The following is a 23,343-nucleotide window of genomic DNA, read 5'->3' as shown; positions in this document are numbered from 1 at the left end:
TCTCGATTGCTCCGTACAGTTTTGGTGGTCCACCTTAAACTGCCTCGCTACATGGTGCATTTTTTCAAAATTCCAAGTCAGCAACTTGGAAACCACAAACTCATTGTGTGGCTCTGACGTGAAGCTGGTGCTTTCAGCTGAGAAAACGGGCAATCTTTCTTCTTTTGTGGATTGTATGAACTTTGCAAAATCAAGTGGCCCTGCAATAACCTTTCACTCTCGATGTGAGCAGTGCACCGATAAAGACTTGTATAGCAACATCAACATATCCCAACAAAAAGGTAAGTCGAATTAGGGATGATCGTGACAGCACTGGGCCAATTAAAAATTGTAGCAGCAAATCAAACGGGTCCTCAGTCAGCAAATCAAGTGCGAAAATTTAGGCAGTTCAAGTAGATCACCAAAAATGTACTAATGTAAGAATGGCATTTTTTGTGATCTACCTGGACTGCATACATGACAAGGTGCATGTATATTCAGAGTCAACAAGTTATAAACCGCAGCCGGTTGCATATTTTCATAGTACAGAAGTTGGAAATTAGGAACCATTTTTTGTGGCAGTAACACGAAGCTGGTTCTTTCAGACCCAGAAAATTGCAATATTTGTTCTGTCGATAGTAAAGAACAAGTGGCGTTACAATATCTCTTTCCCTTTCAATGCAAGCATTGTACAATGTATAGCAAACGGCCCAAAAGGCAAGTCAAACTAGTGATGATTACGACAACATATCGGCAAAAATTGTAGCAGCAAATGAAACAGCTACTAAGTCCTAACTCTTTACAATTCATGAACAAAGAAGAGAAGAGAAAAACATATTCCTGCTCAGCTGGGGAGAGTTGTTCCATGTCATGCCACGAATCAAATAGGCGGTAACCCTATGCTATGTCAGATGTGTGCTTGTCTGCTTGAGAATCTATGTGCCAGAACCACTGTTGATGCTGAAGTAGAAGGTCTTGCGACTGAAGGCGTTCATCGCGTAGTCGACTCGGATTTGACCTAGGTCTGTGTTAAAGTGGACCCCATATCCAAATCCAACACCAAATCCCGGTTTCCCTTGCCGAAGAGCTGGATTGCCTGCCATATATTTAACGAATGATTATTGCAACAAAAAAATCACAGCAGGAAAGAATGAGTATGATCGCATTAATAAAAGAAGCATCAAGTGCAACTCAGCATTGATATATTGCGCTAAATGGCCCGTGACTGGGAGTGAGTATGCTTAACTGCTTCAGTCAAATGATGTGATGTATTGATTTACTTGGTTCAATCTTCATTCGGTAATTCATGCACACATAAAATATTTGGATAGTTTTCCACTGCAAAGACATCTTGTTATTGGTTATCCGATACAGAATGCCAGAATTAACTAGTTGAGCTTCTAGTGTACGGAGTATTACGCAATGTGTAATCTGTAACTGAATTTGTAATTCAAATTTTTGAACTAAAACCCCGACACTTAATATGGATCAGAGGGAGTAAGAAGCCTTGAGGAATGCGTACATTCTCTCCACACAAAAAAAAATCACAAATTTAATTCAGATGAGTAGTAAGTGGCTGCAAATTAAGCTGCCCATCTTTTACTTCATGAATTATACTGTTCATTTTCTAAAACATTAGAAAGCTTAAGTATATCAATCTCATTTTATCTAAGTGCAGTTAGAATTTTTAAAAACAAAAGAAAATATAAATTAGTAAATACTTATAAGTATACAAAGATGAAGTCAAACCCTTACCAGGAACATGACGAGCAGATCCTAAATCACTGCCACAGTCCATGAAAAGAGAACCTTCAAGATGCTTTGCCTTCACAGAAACAGATGTTTCAGTATTTTATGGATAATACAAATGGACAAGATTACCACAAGAAGATAAACACTATGAGCAGGTATGGATTTCCGTTGGTGCTGGATGCTTCAATAGCCAATACAACTCCAGGGAATATTTTAAGTGACAATGCCAAATGTGAGTTCACTTTCTACTAGAACCATCCCGTGACCAATCTTTCTTTATAGCATATATGTAAATTCAATGAAATATGTTACATCGTGCACAGTAGTTCCGGTCATCATCATTAGCTGCGCAAAATTTTGGCTAGAACGGAATTATTAACTGATAAATTAGAGGGATCGACATGCAAACTGCAACATGCACCTATTAACCCTCAACCTTTATTCAAGGGAACCTATCATTTGCTAACGGTCAACAACAAACAGTTTTAGTTCAAATACATAGCCACCTCCTTCCAAATAGGCAAAGGGAAGTGAAGTACTCCCATCTGTTGATTCCAACTCTTCCTATCACCACTTCAAGCGACTGATAATGATATATATTGTAAATTCGTAAGTGGTCTGAGCCAATATGGTGTAAGTCTATCCAGCAAAACGCTAGCACAACTTTAGCAACCACAGGAAATATCCACATTGCGCTGGATGCATTTTAAGATATGCAATCATGTTCCATTTAATGCAGATCTGGTGAAATTGCACCAGTCAACGACCATATAGAAATATAAATGGATAAAGTCATCTACTAAGTACTAAAAGAGATGTGAATTTATTTAAATGACAAGACTTGATAACTCTCTAAGAAGAACCAATAATCAACTGCAGGCCTAAATCTTATATAGTTGGGTAATATAGTTTTGTTTTCTCTTTCCTCCGGTATCGATAAAAAGTAGGTATTTTCAAAGAGAGAGGCCTTCCCATTTGCCTCCTGAATTCCAACTCTACTTGTATCCTTAGGTTATGAATTCTCATTACAGTCCTGGGCACTGAGCAATATCTGGAACTTTTTTTTTTTTTGCATGCAGACACCACCTATCATCCGATAACATGATCCATATGTGCACCAGGAGAAAAGGTATACAGACCAAGATGGGTAAAGGAGAAAATAAATAAAAAGTGAAAGTTGCATATAGCACATGACTCAATAATTATGACAAAACAGGAGAGAAGAAAATATGTTCAAGTAAATATGTACAGGTATATTTTATTTCATTTTGTAACCCATTCCAAGTTTGGGTGCAACTTCTAGTTACTTCTGTCCTGAGATTACCAAGTTTGACTTACAAACTGCATAAGTAGTTCGGGGGATTATGTTGGCTTGTTATCTACATACCAAAGGAACAGTATATTCGCAGTTACCAACTAGGCACAGTCTTCCTGAACCAACTGCACCCTCGCCATAACCCCGGACGCTACCAAGTCCACCTATTGCAAATGCTTGATATGGTGCCATATCACCCACAATAGAACCTCCTGTCAAGCTGCACCACAGGAAGAGATTAACTAATTTTCACAGAAGAGTTTACTGCAGAATAGTAGGCAGATGCAATACCTAGTAACCAAAAATGTTGGCCCCAATTTAATGCCTTTTGAAACAGCACATTTAACTCTGTTGAAAGTTAGTGATTTAGGTACCAGTGGCAATCCTTGTTCCATTTGGAAATTAACCTGTCATTGGGAACACTATAAGATAACATGGATGTTACAGTCAAGTAAAGATGGAGATGAAGTGAACATAAACTTACTCTTAAGAAGCTATTATCCTTAATATCTGCATAACCAGACTCTTGCTTCAAGATAATCATATTGTCATGGAGATTACCACTGCATCATAAAAGAACATTAATCGACGGAACTTCTTTTTACTACACCAAAGTGCAAATCTAAAAAAGTATAGTTATCACCTGCATGTTAGGGGAAAGCCATCATGGTCCCTGGCTATGGAGCGCCCATCATTATTAACAGGACGGATATGCTGGAGGGGAAGTACAACTGATAAAGAGAAGTTGTACAAAATGAAAATGATGCAAACAACTGGATTTGACTAGATGCTCACCTCAAACTTAACACTGGTTCCAGAAGTCCAGTTTGAAGTTGTTGGTTCATTAAGCTCCACACCAAGTGACAACCGGCTTAGATTTACCCCTCTGCTCCCTGACCGCGTGAAGTTGTCAGCCGGAAAACCATGAACAGCAATTTCTGGTGACATCGAGTGCTGATTGCTCAAACCAGAAGGCAAAAGAAAAGGTGTCAACAGAAAAGACAACTTAGAACTCCTAACCACTTTTCACATGCACATACTTACATATTCTATCAAAATAATTCAATTAACTTTCATGATAGCTAAACATTCATAATGGAAGTAATATGACCACGATCAAGCTAAGTGTATAGCACAAACCCATTAACAGGGTTTTGGTTTGAGGAACCAACAGTGAACGGACCATCCAATCTACTACTTAATCTACTTGTTCGGTTTGAAGAATGTAGTGGATTGGTCATTCGCCACCTCGTCCCTCACAAGCACAAGGTTAACACAAAATGAGGGTTCCTCCCAGGCTCCCATCAACACCAATAATCATGGGATGATCTCATGATGGCAAAACCATTCTAGGATAGATAATGTAGTCATCAAAACAACTACCTCGCAAAATATAGAACCATTAATTCCTCCAGTTAGTATGACTCTGCGTATTGCTTCCATTACAGGTTCAACCTCTGGCGGAGCCAGAGCTCGGGCATGCCATGGTGGGTACCTCGGATCAGTCGCATGCAACAAATATCCCCAACCACAGATGGATTGATGAAGTCCAACAAGATCGAGTCAGCTAGTCAGAACTAAGGCTGAAGATGAAGACACGTCCATTGCTTGGTGTATCTATACATCAATGCTCCATAAGGAAAAAGGTAAGGAAAAAAGGCATGGAGACATTGTAGTGTGTTTGCTATAGCACTGCAGCATTTATATTCAATTTCACGCAAAAATCCCAACAAGACATGAAAATACAATTAACATAATGCCAACCTGAATGACAAATGACTGCTGCGATAACCATTCGGGCCTTGGGCGTCTAAAGGCAACAACAACACTAGAGTCATTGATACCCTTATCCAGTATGACGTCCAACTTCTCGCTCCTCCCAAATAGGCTTGGATGTTTGAGGGAGATCCTGCAGAGCAAACTTCAGAACTCGCAGCAAAAAAATGGTGCAAAGCTCAAACAATGATCATTCCTAGACCTGGACACACATGCTGGCAGGAAGGCACATGAACCTAGGCACGCATGATCCCTGAATGACCGAATATTAATGTGCGACAGTGTGTGACACACCGAAGCACTCGTAGACACAGAGTCACATAGACGATACTACTAGAGACGCAATAGATGGGCCGTATATGTGTTGAGGGAATTCTGGAACGCGTGTGTGAACTACACCAACGCGTGCGCACAGAGATACAGGCAGAGAGGCACAGAGATACGCGTATGTGAAATGAAATTCAGGGGCGGAACGAGAACAACAAACACGCGTACCTCCCGACGATCTGCGAGATGTTGGCGCTGGAGCTACTGAAAAAACAAAAAACCAAGGAATCAGCAGGTGCGCGCGCGCGCGAGGCCCCAAAATCAGAGTAGGAATCGGGCGGGCGAGCGAGGGAGGCAAAAGAGCGAGCACCTCAGGGGCGGCAGCAGGAGCGCCTCGCAGAGCATGTGGGTGAGGTCGACGTGCACATCCACCTTGGCTGCGGCATTCCCACAAACACGTGAGCGACGCAGGCGGCAATTCAACAACCACAGACAGCCCCGTCAACGGAGCCGGGCGGCGAGGGTAGGAGGAGGGGCACCGACCTTTGCCGGCATTGACGCTCTGCTGGGCTCCCATGGCTGCGGACGGCGGCGGCGGGTGCCCGGGCTCATGCGGGGGAGAGGAGGGGAAGGGGGATTTTTGAGCGGGAGGTGGGATGCCTTGCGTGGGGCAGGGGGAGAGGTCACTGGGATTGCTTCGGGCTAGCCGCCCGCCCGCCTGGCTTTCGGCTCCTCCACGGGCTTTGGAGGTGCACGGCTTCTTGGTTCTCCACCCGGACGGCTCTACGAGCCAGCGGATTCACACATCTTTTGTTTTTTCCAAAACCCCTTCCTTTTACCTAACATCTCTTCTCCAAATCCCAATATCTGATCTAAAATCCAATACTATCCAAAGTTTGTTTTGTTGGTGTGATCCGTGTCATGGTTGGGCTCGAGGACGCCGACGGCGTGGCTGCCTCATCAGCGATGGAGCCGAGCAATCTAGGACGCTTCCCGTCAGGATCTTCGTCTTGCCATGTTGGCACCAAGCTATCCCGAGCGTCAAAGAGTTCTCCCTGGCAAGCGCCAGGATTGGAGAGCCCACTTTTCGATCCAGAGCTCCTCGCAGCCTCTGAGGGTGAGCTCTCGAAAGAAGACACACACAAGGATCTAATCTGCTAATGGTACAAGAACGTCGGCTATCGCCCATGGACAGTACCGTTGTCGCTCGGGTACCAAGATCCCACTTTCTCCGACACATGGGGTATATTAGTTGATGTGATTACCATGGTCCTGGTGGAGGTTGGTATGTTAAAAGGTTCGAAAGCCTGCAGATCTCCACGCTCATGTTGAGTGAGTTCTCTAGGTGTTGGTGGTGGCATGGATTGAAAAGGATGGGATGAAGACGTATGTGTGCTTGGCTATCATCATTTTGTTTGCAGCAGATCTCGATAGTGCTAGAGGCAATGACCATACTTCTTTCTTCTTGGCGGTGCTCTTTGATCGTCGTGCCTTATTCTCCGGGGTGAAAATCCTAGGTCTGACCATCTGTGGTTGTACCTCGCAAAGGTGTTTCCCCTATCATTTCCTTGTCGAATGCTTTGTCCGGAGATTGGACCTTCGCCAAGGTGAAAACTTGGGATCTGACCATGTTGGTTAGACAAGATGATGACAGTGTTTGAAGCGTTGTTACCATTGGTGGTAATTTTGCTGTTTCGAGCTTCTGTTTGCCTTGGTGGGTCTTTGTTTTTTCTACTTTTGTTCGGTTGTGTGCATTCTTAATATTTAGACTTGCTCTAACCATTATCTTGTTGTAGAGGTTGGATGTAATTGATACTTTTTAGTATTTATATATATTCTCTTTATCAAAAAAATCACACATTCTACTCGAATATATCCGGAAAGCAAGATCATACTTTTTTTAACAATCACTTTCCTTTAAGAAATGACTCATTTTCCACATCGGCTATTTACAAATTAATGTCGGTGCTATTTAGAAGTTATTCACAATAATTAGTCTTTGCTATTCGATGTTTTGGAATGAAAGATTAGCCTCTTGTTCAGATTTTATAATACATGTATTAAACATTACTATGTTGGTTGAAAATGGATTTTGAGTATTTATCATGCTGTTCCTAGAAAATTGAATGCATATTTATCGTAGTGTTTTGTAATATAAAGTCACATGAAACTCCGCATAAATGGCACAACAATAGTTTGCAATATATATGTATATGATAATTAGTTATTGTATTTGTAGGCGCTATCTCTAATATTGTAGATGTAATATAGTGTTTGCAAGCGTTGAGATGCTGCCAATGTAGAAAATCAAAGTACCCATCAATGAGTCATTTGCCCTAATAATGTACGGAGTAAGTAGTATATCTTGATCACATTTCAACATTTCGTGTTTTCTGATTACACGGTGTAAAATAAAAACTTTAGCTATCATAGCTAGCTCGATTTTGTGGTAACCAAAACCATAAAAATGCATATGTTTCTTTTTTGTTTGGAAGTGATTATTTCTCATTTGGCTTCAAAACATTTTTTCCCCTGTCAATTTTGACGGCTAGATCGATTTTGTGGTGACCAAAACCATATAAAAACATATGTTTATTTTTGTTTGGAATGATTATTTCTCATTTGGCTTCAAAATATTTATCTTTGTCAATTGTCGTAGTGGTTTGATGATGGTTTTCGCCTCTTTTCACATTTTCATGAACTAAATAACCAGGCGGATGGTTTTTGGTGTCAACCTAGAAACAACCGGGAAATAACAAAACTTTTCTTCATGTTTTTTACTTTGAAAAAACACAGCAAAGTTGTGGCAGCAAACAGTACTCATCATCAGAAAACAATTCAGAAAAGATCAAACTACGAGACGGCATCGGGAAACCGAGGCGAGGACGAAACGGAGTCTTTGACCGAAGTGGTCTACCGGCACCGCTCGCCAAACTCGGCCGCGCGAGCTCATCACCAAACGTCACTCGTTTGCTTGCAGGAAAAAAATCCGCCCCGTCTACCACCTCGTCGTCGTCCTCCTCCCGCCCCTCGATTCGAGCGGCGCTGCCCTTGCTCCCGCTCCAGCCGCCGCCCGCCGGCCGCGCCGACCCCCAGCGCTCGCCACAGGACGCGCCAGCACCACCACGGTGGCCAATCCTCCCCGGCGCGCGCTGCTGGCGGGCGATGCGATCGGATGAGGTGTGGGCGGCGGCGGCAGCGGTGCTACGTGGAGAGGAGGAGGAGCAGGACGTCGAGCTTCGCTGCGGAGGCGCCGCCCCCGCCCCTCGGAGCCGGTGATGGCCCCGACCGCGGAGCCGCTGGCCCCGCCGCCGCCGCGGCGCCCGCGCTCGGGCCCGCCACCGGGGCTGAAGAACCTCGGCAACACCTGCTACCTCAACAGCGTGGTCCAGTGCCTCGCCTCCACCCCGCCCCTCGCCAACTTCTGCCTCTCCTCCCGCCACTCCAATCTATGTACGAAACCCTAGCCCTCGCTTTCCCTTATAGCCTTACTCATATTATATTCGTGTAGTTCGTCGCACGCTAATGTTCTGCCTCGGTCCGTTTGTTCGATTGCTTTGCTTGCAGGCAAAAAGGTGTTCCCGAACAAGGACAAGGAGTGCCCATTCTGCGTGCTCGAGTGGCAGGTTGCACGGCTGCTCCGGGTGGAGGCAGGGGCGGTGGACTCGCCCGGGAAGATCATCCGCTGCCTGCCGCTCTTCGCCGAGCACTTCCGGCGTGGGCGCCAGGAGGACGCGCACGAGTTCCTGCGCTACGTCATCGATGCTTGCCACATGGCTTGCCTCCGCATACGCAAGCGCCTCCCTGCGGCAAGTGCCAACGGAGACTGTGGCCCGGAGGAGGGCCGGGGTCTGGGGGCCTGCATGTTGATGAGGGAGACATTTGGCGGGGCGCTGCTCAGCCAGGTGAAGTGCCTCGTGTGCAAAGGAGAATCAAACAAGACCGACGAGATCATGGACATCAGCCTCGACCTGCTCGGGACAAGCTCTGTTGCTGATGCCCTTGCCTGCTTCTTCCGGCCTGAGATATTAGAGGGTGCAAACAAGTACAGTTGCGAAAGGTATGATATACCGGCTTATCAATTGCTGAATTATATATATGTTCCTGAATTTCACCATGTTTTACCATTTACTTGGAATGTGATAATCTCTTTGATAGGTTCTATTCACTAGATTTTCAAATGAGATACGTAGTAAAGTTTCCATGCCAGGCAAGAATTTCATTATTCACATGTCTTGATTAAGCATCACCAAGTTGCCATGCCGGCTTTCTTGTAGATTCCTTCATGAGTAGTTGTCATATGTGTTTTTTCGGGTTTGGGCTCTTACCCGCTTAAAAGCCCCTTGAAAATTTTCTGTACAAACTCTACTTCTTTCTAATTGAAAGTTACTCCTCCTGTTGGCTACTCGAAAAAAAGAAGTCGCCGTGCACCTGGGGGCGGGAGCTAATTTGAGAAGACAGAGGGAGGAAGGAGAGTTTGTTCTTTTCAATTGGAGAGGGGACAAGTGTGATATGTTAAGCGTACATTGGTTTTAGTTCGCTAAAAAAATATGTAGAGGAAACGATTACAAATTTCCTGTGTTCTATTATGTTTTTTTTCCTTTGTCTCAACCATGCACTTAAATTCTTCGATTTGAATTTTTGTATTGCAGATGCAAGAAGCTCACCTCAGCGCGGAAGCAAATGTTCATAGTCAAAGCACCTAAGGTGCTTGTCATACAACTAAAGGTTCTCAATCTTCATTCTTTTTTTGGCGAAGAACTTACTTTTTATTTCACTTGTTTAAGAGTTAGTGATCATGATCATGATCTTTTTTTTTTCATTTTTGGTGGGCTGCTATTAGAGGTTCGAGGGAATAAATGGTGGGAAGATCAATAGGAACATAGAGTTCAAGGAAGGCCTCGTTCTTTCCAACTTCATGTATAACAAAACTCAGGTATAATTTGAACTTTTGATTGCCAATATTGCTAATGTAAAACTAGTCATGATAGCAATTTATGTCACATGTAATTGGTTGATCATGATCGCACATTAGTTTATTGATTGATATAGTTTTGCCAGCATGCCATCAATCTCTAGTTAGTTCAGGGACACTTTTTTGCAATTATGTGTTAAATCGATTCTCTGTTGTTCACCACACAAAAATACAAAATCATAAACACTAAATAACGTGGATGATTTTGAATTCCCAGTATGGAGAACGGGAGAAGGATGAAATAATATACTTTAGAACCAAGCTTCTCTTAACAGATGTGTTTGCTTATTTCTGATTTTTTTTGTCTGAGCAAGTCTAATTGTTGAAGCCACAGTTGCTTAGAGCTGGACACCTTGCTTCTATTTGTAAATAATCCTGACCTTGCTTCCATTAGTATATAATCCTGAGTGTGTAGAAGGGTAGAGGTATATCACTACACATAGAAATTTGCAAATTTTGGGTTCTGGTGCCTTTTTCCAATATGTATAGAGCCAAGTAAATTGTACAGAAGTAACTTTCTGCATCGTTTTTATACTACCCAGCTCTTGTCTTGTGTTTTAATTATGAGCTTTTCTTCTCCGATGAAACCAGGCTGCTGCTTCTGTGCCAGACAAAAAAGGAATATACCAATTAATAAGTAATTCTCTTTTAAGGTTGTAAGCTGTATGTATCTTAACTAAAGCATACAGTGTCTGTCAGCATGGTGATCTTATAAACTATATGTCTAAGCGGTACCTTAATTTTTTCTTAGTATGCATTAGCTATTTTTCTGTTTATTTCCTTCCGGTCATAAGATAACGTTTCCTGACTTTTTATGATTTTGCTGGTGTAGACAATTAGTTGGATTTATGAAGAACAATCGGATTTGGATACGAGTTAAATTTCATGGCTCAGAAAGGGAAACTACGGTGTAGAAGAGTTTTTATCTAGTTATATGTGGCTAGCTGGAAAACTGTGCCCAATTAAATAAAGTTTGAAGTATCCTGTAAAGTCTTCGAGGCACTACTTATTTAGTTATTTGTGGCCCATCCTGTCCAATCTTAGGTGATAAATACACTAAGTTCGAAAATTGCTTCTAGGTGAATGTCAGAGAGGGTCGCTGTCAGCTTAAAACCATTTGTTATGTCAGTACTTTTAAACTCTTAATGCATTAAGAGTAAAGTCATCTAATGAAATAGTTATATTTTTCCATGAAGCTTTGTGATTAGCAATGCTATATCTAGTGCCTAATAAATTATGACTTCACTAGTGCTTAGCATGCACCATATATAATTTTAAATACCTCACCAGAATGCCTTCCATAGTAGGTCTTGTAGTGATAGCTTATGTGAAGGTCTTGGAAACAATGGTAACAGGTTTGATGGCATGAAACTACAAAAGCACCAAAATAGGTGCCAGTAGCCAGTCCTGATTGGGTGTGAATTCCCCTGATTGGGTGTGAATACCATTTTAATAATGTTGTTAGTTCCAAGAAATTATGTTTTCAGTAGGTCATGTGGTCATCTTTGAGTGTCAACAAGATTAGCACAAAATTGCAAAAGCTAGCCTGATTCAGTCTGTGACACCCCTTATCGCAATTTCTCTTTACTTGGAACTTGCTGTCCCTTTATTTTATCATAGATCACTGTAATGCTGTCATGATAGGATAGCAGCTCACTTTGTACAGTCTCAAGTTCAGGATTACTCACACATCCAAATAGTAATTTGGATTTTCTAGTGTACTGTTTCGATTTATATTTGTTAGCAATATTTCATATCCTGAATCCATCGCTTTATTTTGATTTTATTTTTTGTATTGATTTGCAGGATTCACAGCCGGTATATAATCTTTTTGGCAGTATTGTCCATTCAGGGTTCTCCCCAGATTCTGGTCACTACTATGCATATGTTAAGGTAATAGGCTATTCATTCAGTATATAAACTTATTCAGTTCTGTTGCCCTAACATCTTGCTAGATAATTCTGCCAAAAAGCATCTTACTAAATGATCTGTGAACTTGCATGACATGCAGGATGCTTTTGGTCGCTGGTATTGTTGTAATGATTCTCATGTCTCCCTCTCAAGCTCTCAGGAAGTTTTGTCTGAGAAGGTCTATATCCTATTCTATATGCTGAGTTCCAAAACTCAAAAACATAGTACAAATGGTTACTCTTCTAGTGCAGTTAAATCTTCCAACACCAATGGAAATGGCTTATCAAGTGCTACATGTAGTGAGGCCCTGAAGATACCATTAGTGAAGCCGAACGGGACATGCTCTACTAAAGGTATTGCACCGGTACCCCTGACGAATGGCAAGATTGCACCAGGTCTACATATCAAGCCTATCCACTTGAAGAATTCAGGAGCAGAGAAGGTTGCATCAAATGACAAACAGCACCTCGCTTTGAGAAATAAGGCAGAAGTTAATGGGTCTATTACACCAGTGGAATCAAATGGTTGCGAGACTGAAAAATCTGCAGAACCCAACAAAACACATGGTAATGTCATTACTTGTGATAAGATGGACATTGGTTCACAAAAAGTGTTGCAAGATGCAGATGGAAATGGGCATCCAGTTCATTTCACTGACCTCCAAGAGACCAGTGGTGTTGTGGCCACATGTGCTGAAAAACCATTTAGCGTTGTGTCCTCAACACTGGACAAGGATATTTGTGCTTCGGAAAATTCTAAAAACCCAGTTTTACACCAAGGAGTATCTGCTGCAGTCAAAGAAGTGGCCACTTCAGTCAAGGATAGTACACGCGTAAAGCATCATCTCGATGAAGAGAAGTTTAAGGAAATGTAAGTCGAATTGACAGTTCATTCAGTTGCTTTGTTTTCCTATGTAGCTTTCAGACACTACACAACTTCCGTTGCTTGTTTTTACTTGTTTATGAATATGAACTGATCCCACTTTATATAACCAGTTAATATTGCATTTGAAATGTACAATTGGTGTATGTTGAACTAAATATGGTGTCTATTTTGAAACCAAAAGTATCAACTCAAGGGGCTAACGTCGGATGAAGCTTGGATGGACTAGATTCATATTTCAGGATAACATGGATTAGTACTTTGTGACTACCCCTCAGTAATTAAGAAATAATGCATGAATGCTTTCACACGTTTTGAGTGTCCTTAAACGTATTCAACAGAAACTAGCATATCTGCACTGTGCTTCTCCATTAATTTTTTTTCTCTATTATTACCTTTGGCCTTTTGTGTTGTTTATCCTCTCAGCTGTAGTAATTGCATGATGCTTACTGCATTTTTGTGAATTAAAATATCCAGGCTTGCTGAATCAGCATCTTCTGAGCTTCGGTCCTCTGTTTGGGCGGATGATGTCTGTAATTTCATGCGTTCTGCAAAGAGGCAGTGTATACAAAAGACAGGCACACCTGTAGATAGTGATGCAATCAGGTGAAGTGCTTTCTTTGCTCTGAATTTTCCGTTTCAGTTTTTTTTTTCTTGTGCTGTTTAATTTATAGGATACGTGGGAATAGTTCTTCTGCTCATGAGATAGATACGGAAATGTTTCACTAATGTTCTGGATGCAGTTGGTGTGGCATTATATGCATTTCTTATATTCTACTAAACCAGATACTTTGCTTGTTCCATTTTAGTGCTGCGTGGTTGCAGTATGACTGTTGTCACTCGGCAATGTTTTGTATTTTTATTCTATCGCTAGTCCTTACTTTTGCCGTATGCAGCAAATAGGTATGCATTTTGCATGATGTTTGCTTCTTAATTTTCTACAGCTGCCATTGTTAATTTACTTTTTATTAAGCTATTTTCGCAATGAGCTTTTTTTTTTTTTTGCTAAAATGCTTATAGAACAGTCTGAAGCCTGTGACCTGTCAGTAGGAGAAGGTTGCATCATGTGAGTGAAGCCGTTGTGAGCTGGCATTAAGTCTGCAATCATGAATTACAATCCTTTGCGCCACATCGAAATCCTGCTACCGAATTCTAAGCTTCCCTTCCCTAGAATCTGATTAATCCCAGCATCTGGCAGCCAGCTCATCGAGTAAAGGCTTCTGCCGGTCTTAGGAAATCTTATGTTTTCCTGGCTATGCTATTATTCAGAATCACCAGGACATAGCACATGCCAAATATGAGAATGCATTTTCCCTTGTGTTGTGTGTGATCATCTGTACACTTGTGGGTGGCTTGTCTACATCATTCAATATGTCTGATATTGTTTACTCTATTATTGTGTAATGCAGAAAACAGTTAATAAGTGATTCTGGAAGAGTATTTAGGTCAAAAATTCCGGAGTTACTAAGGGAAGATCTGATTCAATCCCTGAGATCATACTTTGAGGAGAAATTTTGATGGATGCTTAAAGCTTTTTGTGGAAGTTCTTTTACAGGTAATTAATTATTTTACCTTTTTTTTTCTTCCAACTGTTGCATAGATAATCTTATGGAATTTCATGACTTATGTGGAAAACATATGTTTGTGTTTATGTTGATGACCATATTGTCTGGCTGGCGTATTTACCATACCGTCATTGTTTCTAACAGACATTGTGCTTGCCAATGTAGGTGCCAGTGGAATTCTGTTGGTCTACTATGAGCTCCTTGTGCGGCTTATTTTGAAGCAAATTTTGTTTTCTGAGATGAGATTGAGAAGTAGACTGGCCAACTGACATGTACAACCTGCCTTTTTTTTTTTTTTGCTTCCGTTCTGTATGCTATAGGCTTGTAGCCCCACAGTCTCGTTCTACCCCCTTCTGTTTCTACTCTGTAGCAGATTATTTCCTCCTTTTGTACAATATAATAGCTGGTACTAGATTAGATCATGAATTTATTGAGTTTTGACCTCTTTGACAAATAAAACTGTGGTGATGACATAAATTATAATCGGATATTTTCAGCTACTGGGGGTTCACATTTCGCAGAATGACCGGTAGATTTTTAGATGCAATTTTTTTTTATCTCGGCAACATATTATCTTCTAAAAGCTGGTTGATTAGAAACTTTGCTTGCTATAACTGCTTTTTGTACTGTGTTGCGTCGCAGGTTTGGCCAGAAACGGAACAATGCAAACCCTGTCAAACTAAGTTCTTTTTTGTGTGTGAAGCGTGTTTTTGGATGATTACAAGGACGAACCTGGAATTTGCTTGCAGAATAGGCATCATATCATATCTAAATCTTGCTGTCAATTTGGATTGAGCACCAGCATCGCCACTTGACATTGGCCGATGACAGCGCACTCCTGTGCCTTCCATTTGGTATACTGCCCGCTAATCCCTCCATTATTATTGTTCAATGAGAGCACGCGCATGTTTGCATTAATTGTTCGTTCATCATGAAAGCAAGTTGCGTCGGGTATTCGGGTTTTCCTCAAGTGGTGTGTGACCTGATCCATGTCAACTGCTTAGCCATTTGGAAAAGCCAGATGTGTCCATGTCATACACAACCAATGCACCAAACACTGGAAAAGAAAATAGTACTCCTCGGCTCCTCGCGTGTCAAGTGGAAGCCTCTGAACTTGGGAAGTTGGACGTGCGGCGTCGCTACAGGTCGGACCAAACCATCCATCGACGTCGACGACGAAGGTGGCCTCGAACATTATCGAAGGATGAAGAGATGAGATGGGCGTGTGAGCTGGGGGAAGGGCAACCCCCAACCTAACCTATACAGCCTTGGGCATTTGCAGTGCCAGGGACGCGTCCCACCAGCAAGCAAGCCACCGTTGGGCACCATCGCTGTCACGCTACGTAACGCTGCCGCCGCTGTGGCGGTTGTTGTCACGAGAGCCACCGCACTACGCGGCAAAGACCTTTCTTTCTTTCTTCTTCGTCTAGTACAATCTACGGTGCACGCACGAGAGCCACCAACCAGCAAAGCGTGCAGAGAAGATGGATGGGTGTACGAGTACGACTGTACGTGTGTCTGCAAGTGCCTAGAAGTGAATGCCATGGGCAACATGTGCATCAGGTGAAAGGCTAAAGAGGGCATCGACGCGCATGACGTGACGGCCAGTTAATAATCATCACAAGATGGCTGCAGGTGACACTTGACATGGAAATGACCGTAATAAGTCCAGCACCATGGACTTTGCCCGGTAGAGATGGCGCAGTACCCAGACACTCCGCACGGACGGATCCTGTTTACCAACTATAGCTTCGCGTGGTTGCCATCCCATCAGCCATTTTCCCCTCGTGCGAAGATGATGGCATCTGCATCTTGCAGCTGGGCGGTGACCACCACCACCACCGGCCGGCCCTTTCAACAGAATCACGCCGAGAAAGACGAGAAAACCCAGACATTTTCCGCTCCTCCTCCCTAGGGATGCCAGAGCGAATCCGGTCCTAAACAAAAGGAGGAAGGGGAGAATCCAAGAAAAGGCCATGGGGCGCTCAGCCACTGTGCGTGCACCGCACCGCTGCCATCAGCCAATCTCTGGGGTCTACTTTACTTACTCATGGCCTGCCTGAAAAACATGACAAAAGAATAATGCTAGTTACCGGAATTCCGCATAGAATCGTTGATGTTGTCCACGGGAATGCGGACCACGGAAGAACGAATTTGTCTTGAGATGGGGCTAGTGACAGTTTTTATTCTTTCTGTGTCCTCTTTCGCGGGAGAATCCTATAAACGCCAAGTTATGTTTTTATTTCCGAAAAAGAAGTTGAAACCCGGAGCTCTGCATTAAAATGATGCACGCAACTTCTTTTTATAAATGCTAAACTATGTGGATTTGAATCTATTGTTTAATTTTAGCTTCATTTATTAATTTATGGTACCCACTTCTACTACCTCCATACCGGATTATAGGCCTATTACGCATTTCGAGAAAAACTTCAACTACTAATTTGATAAAAAAAAATGAAATATGTATCACAAAAATTATACTATTAGAAACTTCTTTTGAATACGAATCCAATGGTATAATTTTTGTATCATATATCTCATATTTTGTTGACCAAATTTATAGTTAAACTTCTTTCTTAAAATGCGTATTTGTGTATTAAACCGATATGGAGGTAGTATCTGTTGTCAATAGCCTCCGCCTCCACCATACGTTGGTTCCCCCTCCTTCGGTCGGTCTTGCTGGTGTCGGGATGGAAGGGGAATCCAATCTATGTGAGTGAAGCTTGTCAGAAAAATAGTGTTTTCAAAAGATCGTTTTAGGGTTTTCGTAGCCATCTTCTTTTGATCTCTTGTTAATGGAGATGACATTGTCTACAACAAGTAATCTCCATGCTCCCGTTGGGCGAGGTGATCTCCTTCTCGATGTCCATCGAGGTGTTGGGAGATTAAATTTCGGTGGGTATGCTCCTTTAGATTTTGCTCTGTCGGGTCGATTTTGGACTTCTTCTCATGAATGCCGCGAGGATTTTCCTCACAATATTTGCCCCGGCTGCTACGCAGTCGACAAGGATGATTTACCCTCTTTTACTAACCAGTGACGTCGATCAGGCTATTCGGTTGCTTCTCTTTGCAATATTGGTGTTACTCTTGCTGATGTTGGTCATTCTCGGATAACATGTGATGACTTTGATCATAATGAGTTGGGAACATGTATTAGTTAGCGTGGTTATAGGGACATCGTTGATGGAGGCGACAAGACGGTGTAGTCACCGTCGAGGCCGTTTAAGATGTGTTCCTTCAGTTCATGGTCATCAGCCTTCCGCCCGGCCGAATCAAGTCCAGATGCGAAGGCGTTCTTCGTAGCGACGAACTTGGCTCCAGACATATCCAACTTCTTCGTGTTGGAGAGAGCTCTTTGTAGCATAGTCACGCGAGCCATGGTTTGGAACGTGTGCAACCCCTCAACAATCGACCACACATTAAAGGTGTGTTCAAGATTGAGATATATCAGATCTTGTTGATCTCGTGCAAGCCACAGACCATAGGCAGGGTTGGGCATGGTTTGTTTCTTCTTCCACCTCCAGAGTTTCCTTTGGTGGCGCGTCGAAGCCATCTAGTAACCCCATGACTTGTGCACGACAGATCACATGGAGGGCTTTGCATCTTCTAGAACAGGAAGTTGTCCCTCGTCCATTTTTCTGTCGGTTGCGTCCCAAGGGCAGCTGAAAGAGCCATCCCAACAACGACTAAAGAAGACGACACCATCGGGAGAGAAGGATTGGGCCGCTGCCAATCTTGGTCATGCTGATCTTGGCGAGCAGACGTATTTTTTGTGTGTGAATCAGCCGATCTTGATCGACGATCTAGGGTTTGGGAGAATTGTCACTAAACGTCTGGAAGAGGTAGCTTTGATACCATGCCAATGTTAGCGAGAATGTTACCCTCTCCTTGGGCATAGTTGTGTGTTAGTATAGGAGTGGGAAAAGCCCCCACAATGAATATAATAAAGATAGATATGTATACACAGGGTATACGTGTATTACATGTTTAACAAATAACTTTACTAACTATGTCATGCACTAGCCTTGGCATTGCGGTTTAAAACATGGGAGAACTCGCATTAGTATTTACATGTTTGTGGTATGACAACTATAACATTTTTCTATAGCTGAATTTAGAAAAAGTATAAAATTATATTGTGGGAGCAGAAAGAGTTTGAAAGCCTGAAAGATTTTCGTGTTTTTTAAAATTTTATTTTATAATCGATGAAGACCTCAATTATCTCTACATGTAGTACCATTTACTAATATAAAATATATGGTGGTATGGATTATGGAAAAAGTTTTATGATGGCAGTGGTGCCTGCATATGCTTGGCACCGACGAAAGCAAGATAAAGCTCTCTCACAAAACTGACAAAATCGATTATAATAAGTGTATTTGGCCATGATTTCGGGGAGGATCAGGGGCTCCACTGCATTTTGTCCCGAGCAAAAAAAGCAACAACAGGAGAGTGCACGCCGTCCACCTCCTGTCCTGTCTCAGACCTCCTCGTGGCCTCCCACCCACGTCCCTCCCCTTCCCCTCACCCTCCAGATCCGCTCTCCCTCGCCGCCGGCCGATGGCCGAATACGACGCCGTCGAGTCCCGCCGCTGGCGCTGCGACCCCGGCGACGACCACCACCCGGGGGAGGACCACTTCGACGACCTCCCCGACCCGCTCCTCCTCGTCATCTTCAACCGCATCGGCGACGTCAAGGCGCTCGGCCGCTGCGCGCTCGTCTCGCGCCGCTTCCACGCCCTCGTCCCGCTCGTCGACTCCGTGCTCGTCCGCGTCGACTGCGTCATCCCCGACGACCCCGCCTCCCTCTCCTCCGCCGCGCCCTCCTCCCCCACCGCCTCCGCCCGCGCGCGCAACGTCTTCTCCCAGATCGCGCGCATGGTCATCGGCGGCATCGTCAAGCCCATCCAGGCGCTCGGCCAGATCCTCTCCCACGCCAACTCCGCCGCCGACTTCCCGCCCTCCTCCGCGTCCCTCTCCTCCTTCCGCCGCTCCTCCTCCTCCCCCTCCTCCTCGCTGCCCCCCGGCGGCGACGTCTCGCACCACTCGCCCTCCGAGGTGCTCCGCTCCTTCAAGGAGCTCCGCACCCTGCACATCGAGCTCCCCGCGGGCGAGCTCGGCATGGACGACGGCGTGCTGCTCAAGTGGAAGGCCGACTTCGGCTCCACGCTCGGCAGCTGCGTCATCCTCGGCGCCGCATCCGCCTCACCATCCTCTACCGCCAAGGACGGTGCGACCACACCCCCTTCTACCGAGTCTGACGATCTAGGAAGCATACCGGAGTCCTTCTACACGAACGGGGGCCTCAAGCTGCGGGTGCTGTGGACCATCAGCTCGCTGATCGCGGCGTCGGCCCGGCATTACCTGCTGCAGCCCATCATCTCCGACCACGCCATGCTCGAGAGCCTGGACCTCACGGACGCCGATGGCCAGGGCGTGCTCACCATGGACAAGTGCCAGCTGCAGGAGCTGCGGGTCAGGCCGGTGTCTGCTTCCGGTGACTCGCACCGCACGCTCATGCCGGCGCTTAGCATGCGGCTGTGGTACGCACCACACATTGAGCTTCCTGGAGGCACGGTCTTGAATGGAGCAACGCTGGTGGCCATCAAGCCGAGCGAGGAGGCGATGAGGGACGCCGTTGGGACTGGGGCTGCTGGGTCGGCGGCATGTGGACCCTGGGTTTCAGATGCCTTCGAGGAGCCGTATCGGACAGCCGTCAGGTTGCTCCTCAAGCGGAGGATGTATACCCTTGAGATGAACTCCTTCTAAATTATGGATGGAGCGCCATTCCAGATGCTTCATCTGTGAGAGGTAAATTTCACATCACCATTCACTCAAATGTTTGTCTGGTTAGTTTTCTTCAACTGTCTTCTTTGCTTCTAGGATTAGTTCAACCCTATCCACTGTTCCACACAATCGTGAGTTCTGCCACTACCATCACCAGCCTCAACGCTTTTAGGATGCATTTTAGATTTGTACTGAACAAAATATTTAAAATTCCGGAGATTGGGTGTGTGTAGTCAGATATGGGTTTAGCTCATGGTTATTTGTCGTAACCCTTTAAGAAGCAAACTATTTGTAAACTATAATCACTGGATTGGCTAACTGCTAACTCTTTTCTTGGATTTTGCCATTGTTTGTGTATATAGTAGTAGTTTATACCAAACTCAGTTTTTACTTGAAGTACATTGCTTGACTGGCCGTGCAACCATAAAGTTGATTTCAATTTAAAGTCCTATCATTCATGAACGTATGAACTTTGGTAATACGTTATTGCACAAATTGTCCGGACAGAGTATTGGACTTTACACAGGCGCTCGATTCCTGATCCAGCAGTGAGCTGTTCAGTGTTAACTTTGTTTTTTTGGTGATATTCAAATATTGATAATCAAACCTTAATGTGAACATAACTGAAACACTACAATGGATAACAAATTGGAGTAACACCAAATTTGGCAAATCACGATTTCTGTTTTTGTTTGTGGCATTGGAAAATTATGTTGACACTGATCATTGATCAGTTATACATGAATTCAATAATTTTAGTTGGTTTGCCTGTGGTACTTATGAGGCGTGAATTATTCTTTTTAGTTAAGACTCTTTAAAATCTGAGTGACCTGTGACCAAGTTGAAATCCAAAAACAGGAATGTTCAGGTGCATTGTTCCCTCCTTGTAGCAAGAAGCAAACAGGTTTAGGTGTCGAACCTTCTTTACTATGCCTAATATCTTGCACTGGCATATTTACGCACACCAATATCTGCCCCAGTCAGTCCTTTTCAGCTGTTATACCATTCTGATAAGAGCTGTACTGTGCCCTTTGCTAAGGGTCATCTTTTCCATTATTACTTCTGACTTGTGCGATTAAGGTATAGGAAATGGAGAGGGGGGCTGAAGAGATATCAGAAAGGCTCTTGGCAGGCTAGTGTAAGGCAAGAGTGGTTTGAGGGAAGAACGATTTTGCGCCCCAACCGAAGTAGTAACGTTTGGGCTGTAACTTTTGCTCATTCTGATAAGAGCTGTACTTCCCACTCTTTAAGGGTCATCTGTAACATTACTACTTCAGTATCATGCAATTAAGGGATATAGGAAAGAAAGGAGAACTATTAAAAAGTCTTTATACTAGGCTAGTCAAAGGCAAGTGCAATTTTTCAGATAAAAAAGTACCAACTTACCATCAGTGGCATCTGCCGGTGTGGCCCCACATGCTGTGTACTTTAGTTCTAGAATCAAGTACTTGCTATGCATAGCCCAAATACGTACGAGGAATCTTCCACATTCATCCATCTACTTTTTTAGATCCACTTCAAGGGCTGATCCGAGCTGTGCCATAGTGAGGGGATTGTTGTTCAAGAGAAGTGCAGGGTGAACCGGTGAAGGGCCTACCTAAATGTAGGATCCACTAGTTATGTAGGATGTAGATTTCAAGCCCTCGAAAAACAGATGTCATAAAACATGTTCAACGCAATCTGCACTAATTAACTAATATGCTTCTGATACAGTTAGAAGGCTATGTGAAAAGCAGGAGTTGAGAAAAATCTGTTAGATATCTCAATTGTGTATAGTAAATGAAACTGTTATAAGCTTTTTAACTGTGGAAGCTCTTTGTTCCTTTTCTGAAAACAGTGTTCTTAGCATTTTGCTGAAGTCTTATCCATTCATGTCTCTGTTTCAGGATCTAATTGTATTCTCAGGAGATGCAACTTGAAGCCCAGTGTAACTTGAGCCAATGGAGTAGAAGTTCTCTGGCTGACTATTTTACTCCAGCCTGCGCCTACCTTGCTCAGAGGGGCTGCAAGTAGTTATTAAAGTATGAACACGAAGGAAAGCTGTGCATCCGTTGTAGATGTTGGAGCCGCTAGACAAGTTGTCGTGGAGCCTGCTGGTGGTCAGTCCCTCCCAGGAAGCCCTTATCTTCATCAGACGTGGCAGTGTTGGATAGATTTCCTACACATCCGTGTCGAGCTGCTGTTACCACTGTTAATTTTTGTGTTGGATTGTAGCTCTTTTTGGAGAGAAGTTACACTCTGTACATGAATCTGCAAGTTCGATTGTGTATGAATTTGCAGAACCTGCGTATATACTTTGAAGCGAGAGCTAGTGTAGTAGTAGTATGATGATGTGAACCTAAGCGCTGAAGCATTTTTATGTGGACATGCTGATTGCTGCGTGTTTGTTTTTCGCAGTCAGATCAAATAATCTTTACCTGGATATTTGTTCTGCTCCTTGTTATGACCATGAGCATCGGATGCTGTGTATGCCTACCTGTACAGAGTTGCTGGAGACTGATTGTCTCACTGCTGCTCGTGCGGTTTATATGCTTTTCACTGGCAATAGTGAAATGGACATGTGTTGTGTAATAGCAGTGGACAATTTACCGATGTCTGTCGATCTGAACGTGCAGGGAAAAGAGGTCATATATAGCATATCTGCATATGTGGTCTGAACATGCAAGCAAGTGAGGTCATATAGCAGATATATGGTCTTTGATTGCTTGGATTGAGTAGCTCTTAACCCCTAAGAACAGGGGGCGCGCATTCATATACTACGAACATCATAGTACCGTAGAATTCTCTATTTAGTTATGACTAAGCTAGACATTCATATACTACAAATATCCATAAGTGCATGCATATACTACAAGTACCTTCAACCGCTAGGATGGCGCACTATTAATAGAATCCATGATGCTTAGGAGCTTTATGTTCTTTCTATTTTTCACTGGGCCAAACAGAGAAGTTACGCATTGTATTCATCTCAATAAACCTATGAGCTCAAACTAAGTAATACATGGTGCTAAGTAGCAATTTCCTTTTTTGAAAGGAACACCACAGCATTCCATTACGATAACTGGAAGAATCCGCAGCAACAGTGTCTTTTACAAACTGTGGAATTGGTCAAGCCAAGTCTCATAGTGGCTAAC

The 23,343-nt window shown here is 43.5% G+C and overlaps 3 protein-coding genes across 3 annotated transcripts; 2 read left to right on the top strand and 1 right to left on the bottom strand.

Annotated features, from left to right (window-relative positions):
* Positions 1-620: 620 nt before the first annotated feature.
* Positions 621-5,871, bottom strand: LOC127327239 (outer envelope protein 39, chloroplastic). The gene is made up of 11 exons (XM_051354014.2): positions 5,633-5,871; positions 5,460-5,526; positions 5,318-5,353; positions 4,811-4,955; positions 3,842-4,000; positions 3,690-3,760; positions 3,531-3,609; positions 3,338-3,453; positions 3,119-3,266; positions 1,735-1,804; positions 621-1,075 (listed from the first exon to the last, which is right to left on the bottom strand). Exons 1-11 carry the CDS (start codon positions 5,664-5,666, stop codon positions 915-917), a joined length of 1,086 nt encoding a protein of 361 aa, XP_051209974.1. The 5' UTR covers positions 5,667-5,871; the 3' UTR covers positions 621-914.
* Positions 5,872-8,020: 2,149 nt separating this feature from the next.
* LOC127327241 (ubiquitin carboxyl-terminal hydrolase 25) lies at positions 8,021-14,922 on the top strand. Its single transcript, XM_051354016.1, has 9 exons — positions 8,021-8,542; positions 8,657-9,149; positions 9,742-9,817; positions 9,933-10,025; positions 11,871-11,957; positions 12,076-12,845; positions 13,335-13,463; positions 14,267-14,412; positions 14,588-14,922. The coding sequence occupies exons 1-8, from the start codon at positions 8,368-8,370 to the stop codon at positions 14,373-14,375; spliced, it is 1,932 nt and encodes a 643-aa protein (XP_051209976.1). The 5' UTR covers positions 8,021-8,367; the 3' UTR covers positions 14,376-14,412; positions 14,588-14,922.
* Positions 14,923-18,873: 3,951 nt separating this feature from the next.
* Positions 18,874-22,652, top strand: LOC127327242 (F-box protein At5g46170). The gene is made up of 2 exons (XM_051354018.2): positions 18,874-20,233; positions 22,096-22,652. The coding sequence occupies exon 1, from the start codon at positions 18,983-18,985 to the stop codon at positions 20,189-20,191; it is 1,209 nt and encodes a 402-aa protein (XP_051209978.1). The 5' UTR covers positions 18,874-18,982; the 3' UTR covers positions 20,192-20,233; positions 22,096-22,652.
* Positions 22,653-23,343: the final 691 nt, after the last annotated feature.

Source organism: Lolium perenne, chromosome 1 (genome assembly GCF_019359855.2).
Source record: "Lolium perenne isolate Kyuss_39 chromosome 1, Kyuss_2.0, whole genome shotgun sequence".
In the NCBI taxonomy this organism is placed as follows: Eukaryota; Viridiplantae; Streptophyta; class Magnoliopsida; order Poales; family Poaceae; genus Lolium; species Lolium perenne.
Note: the sequence above shows the minus strand (reverse complement) of the source record. Positions and strands in the feature narration are given on the sequence as shown.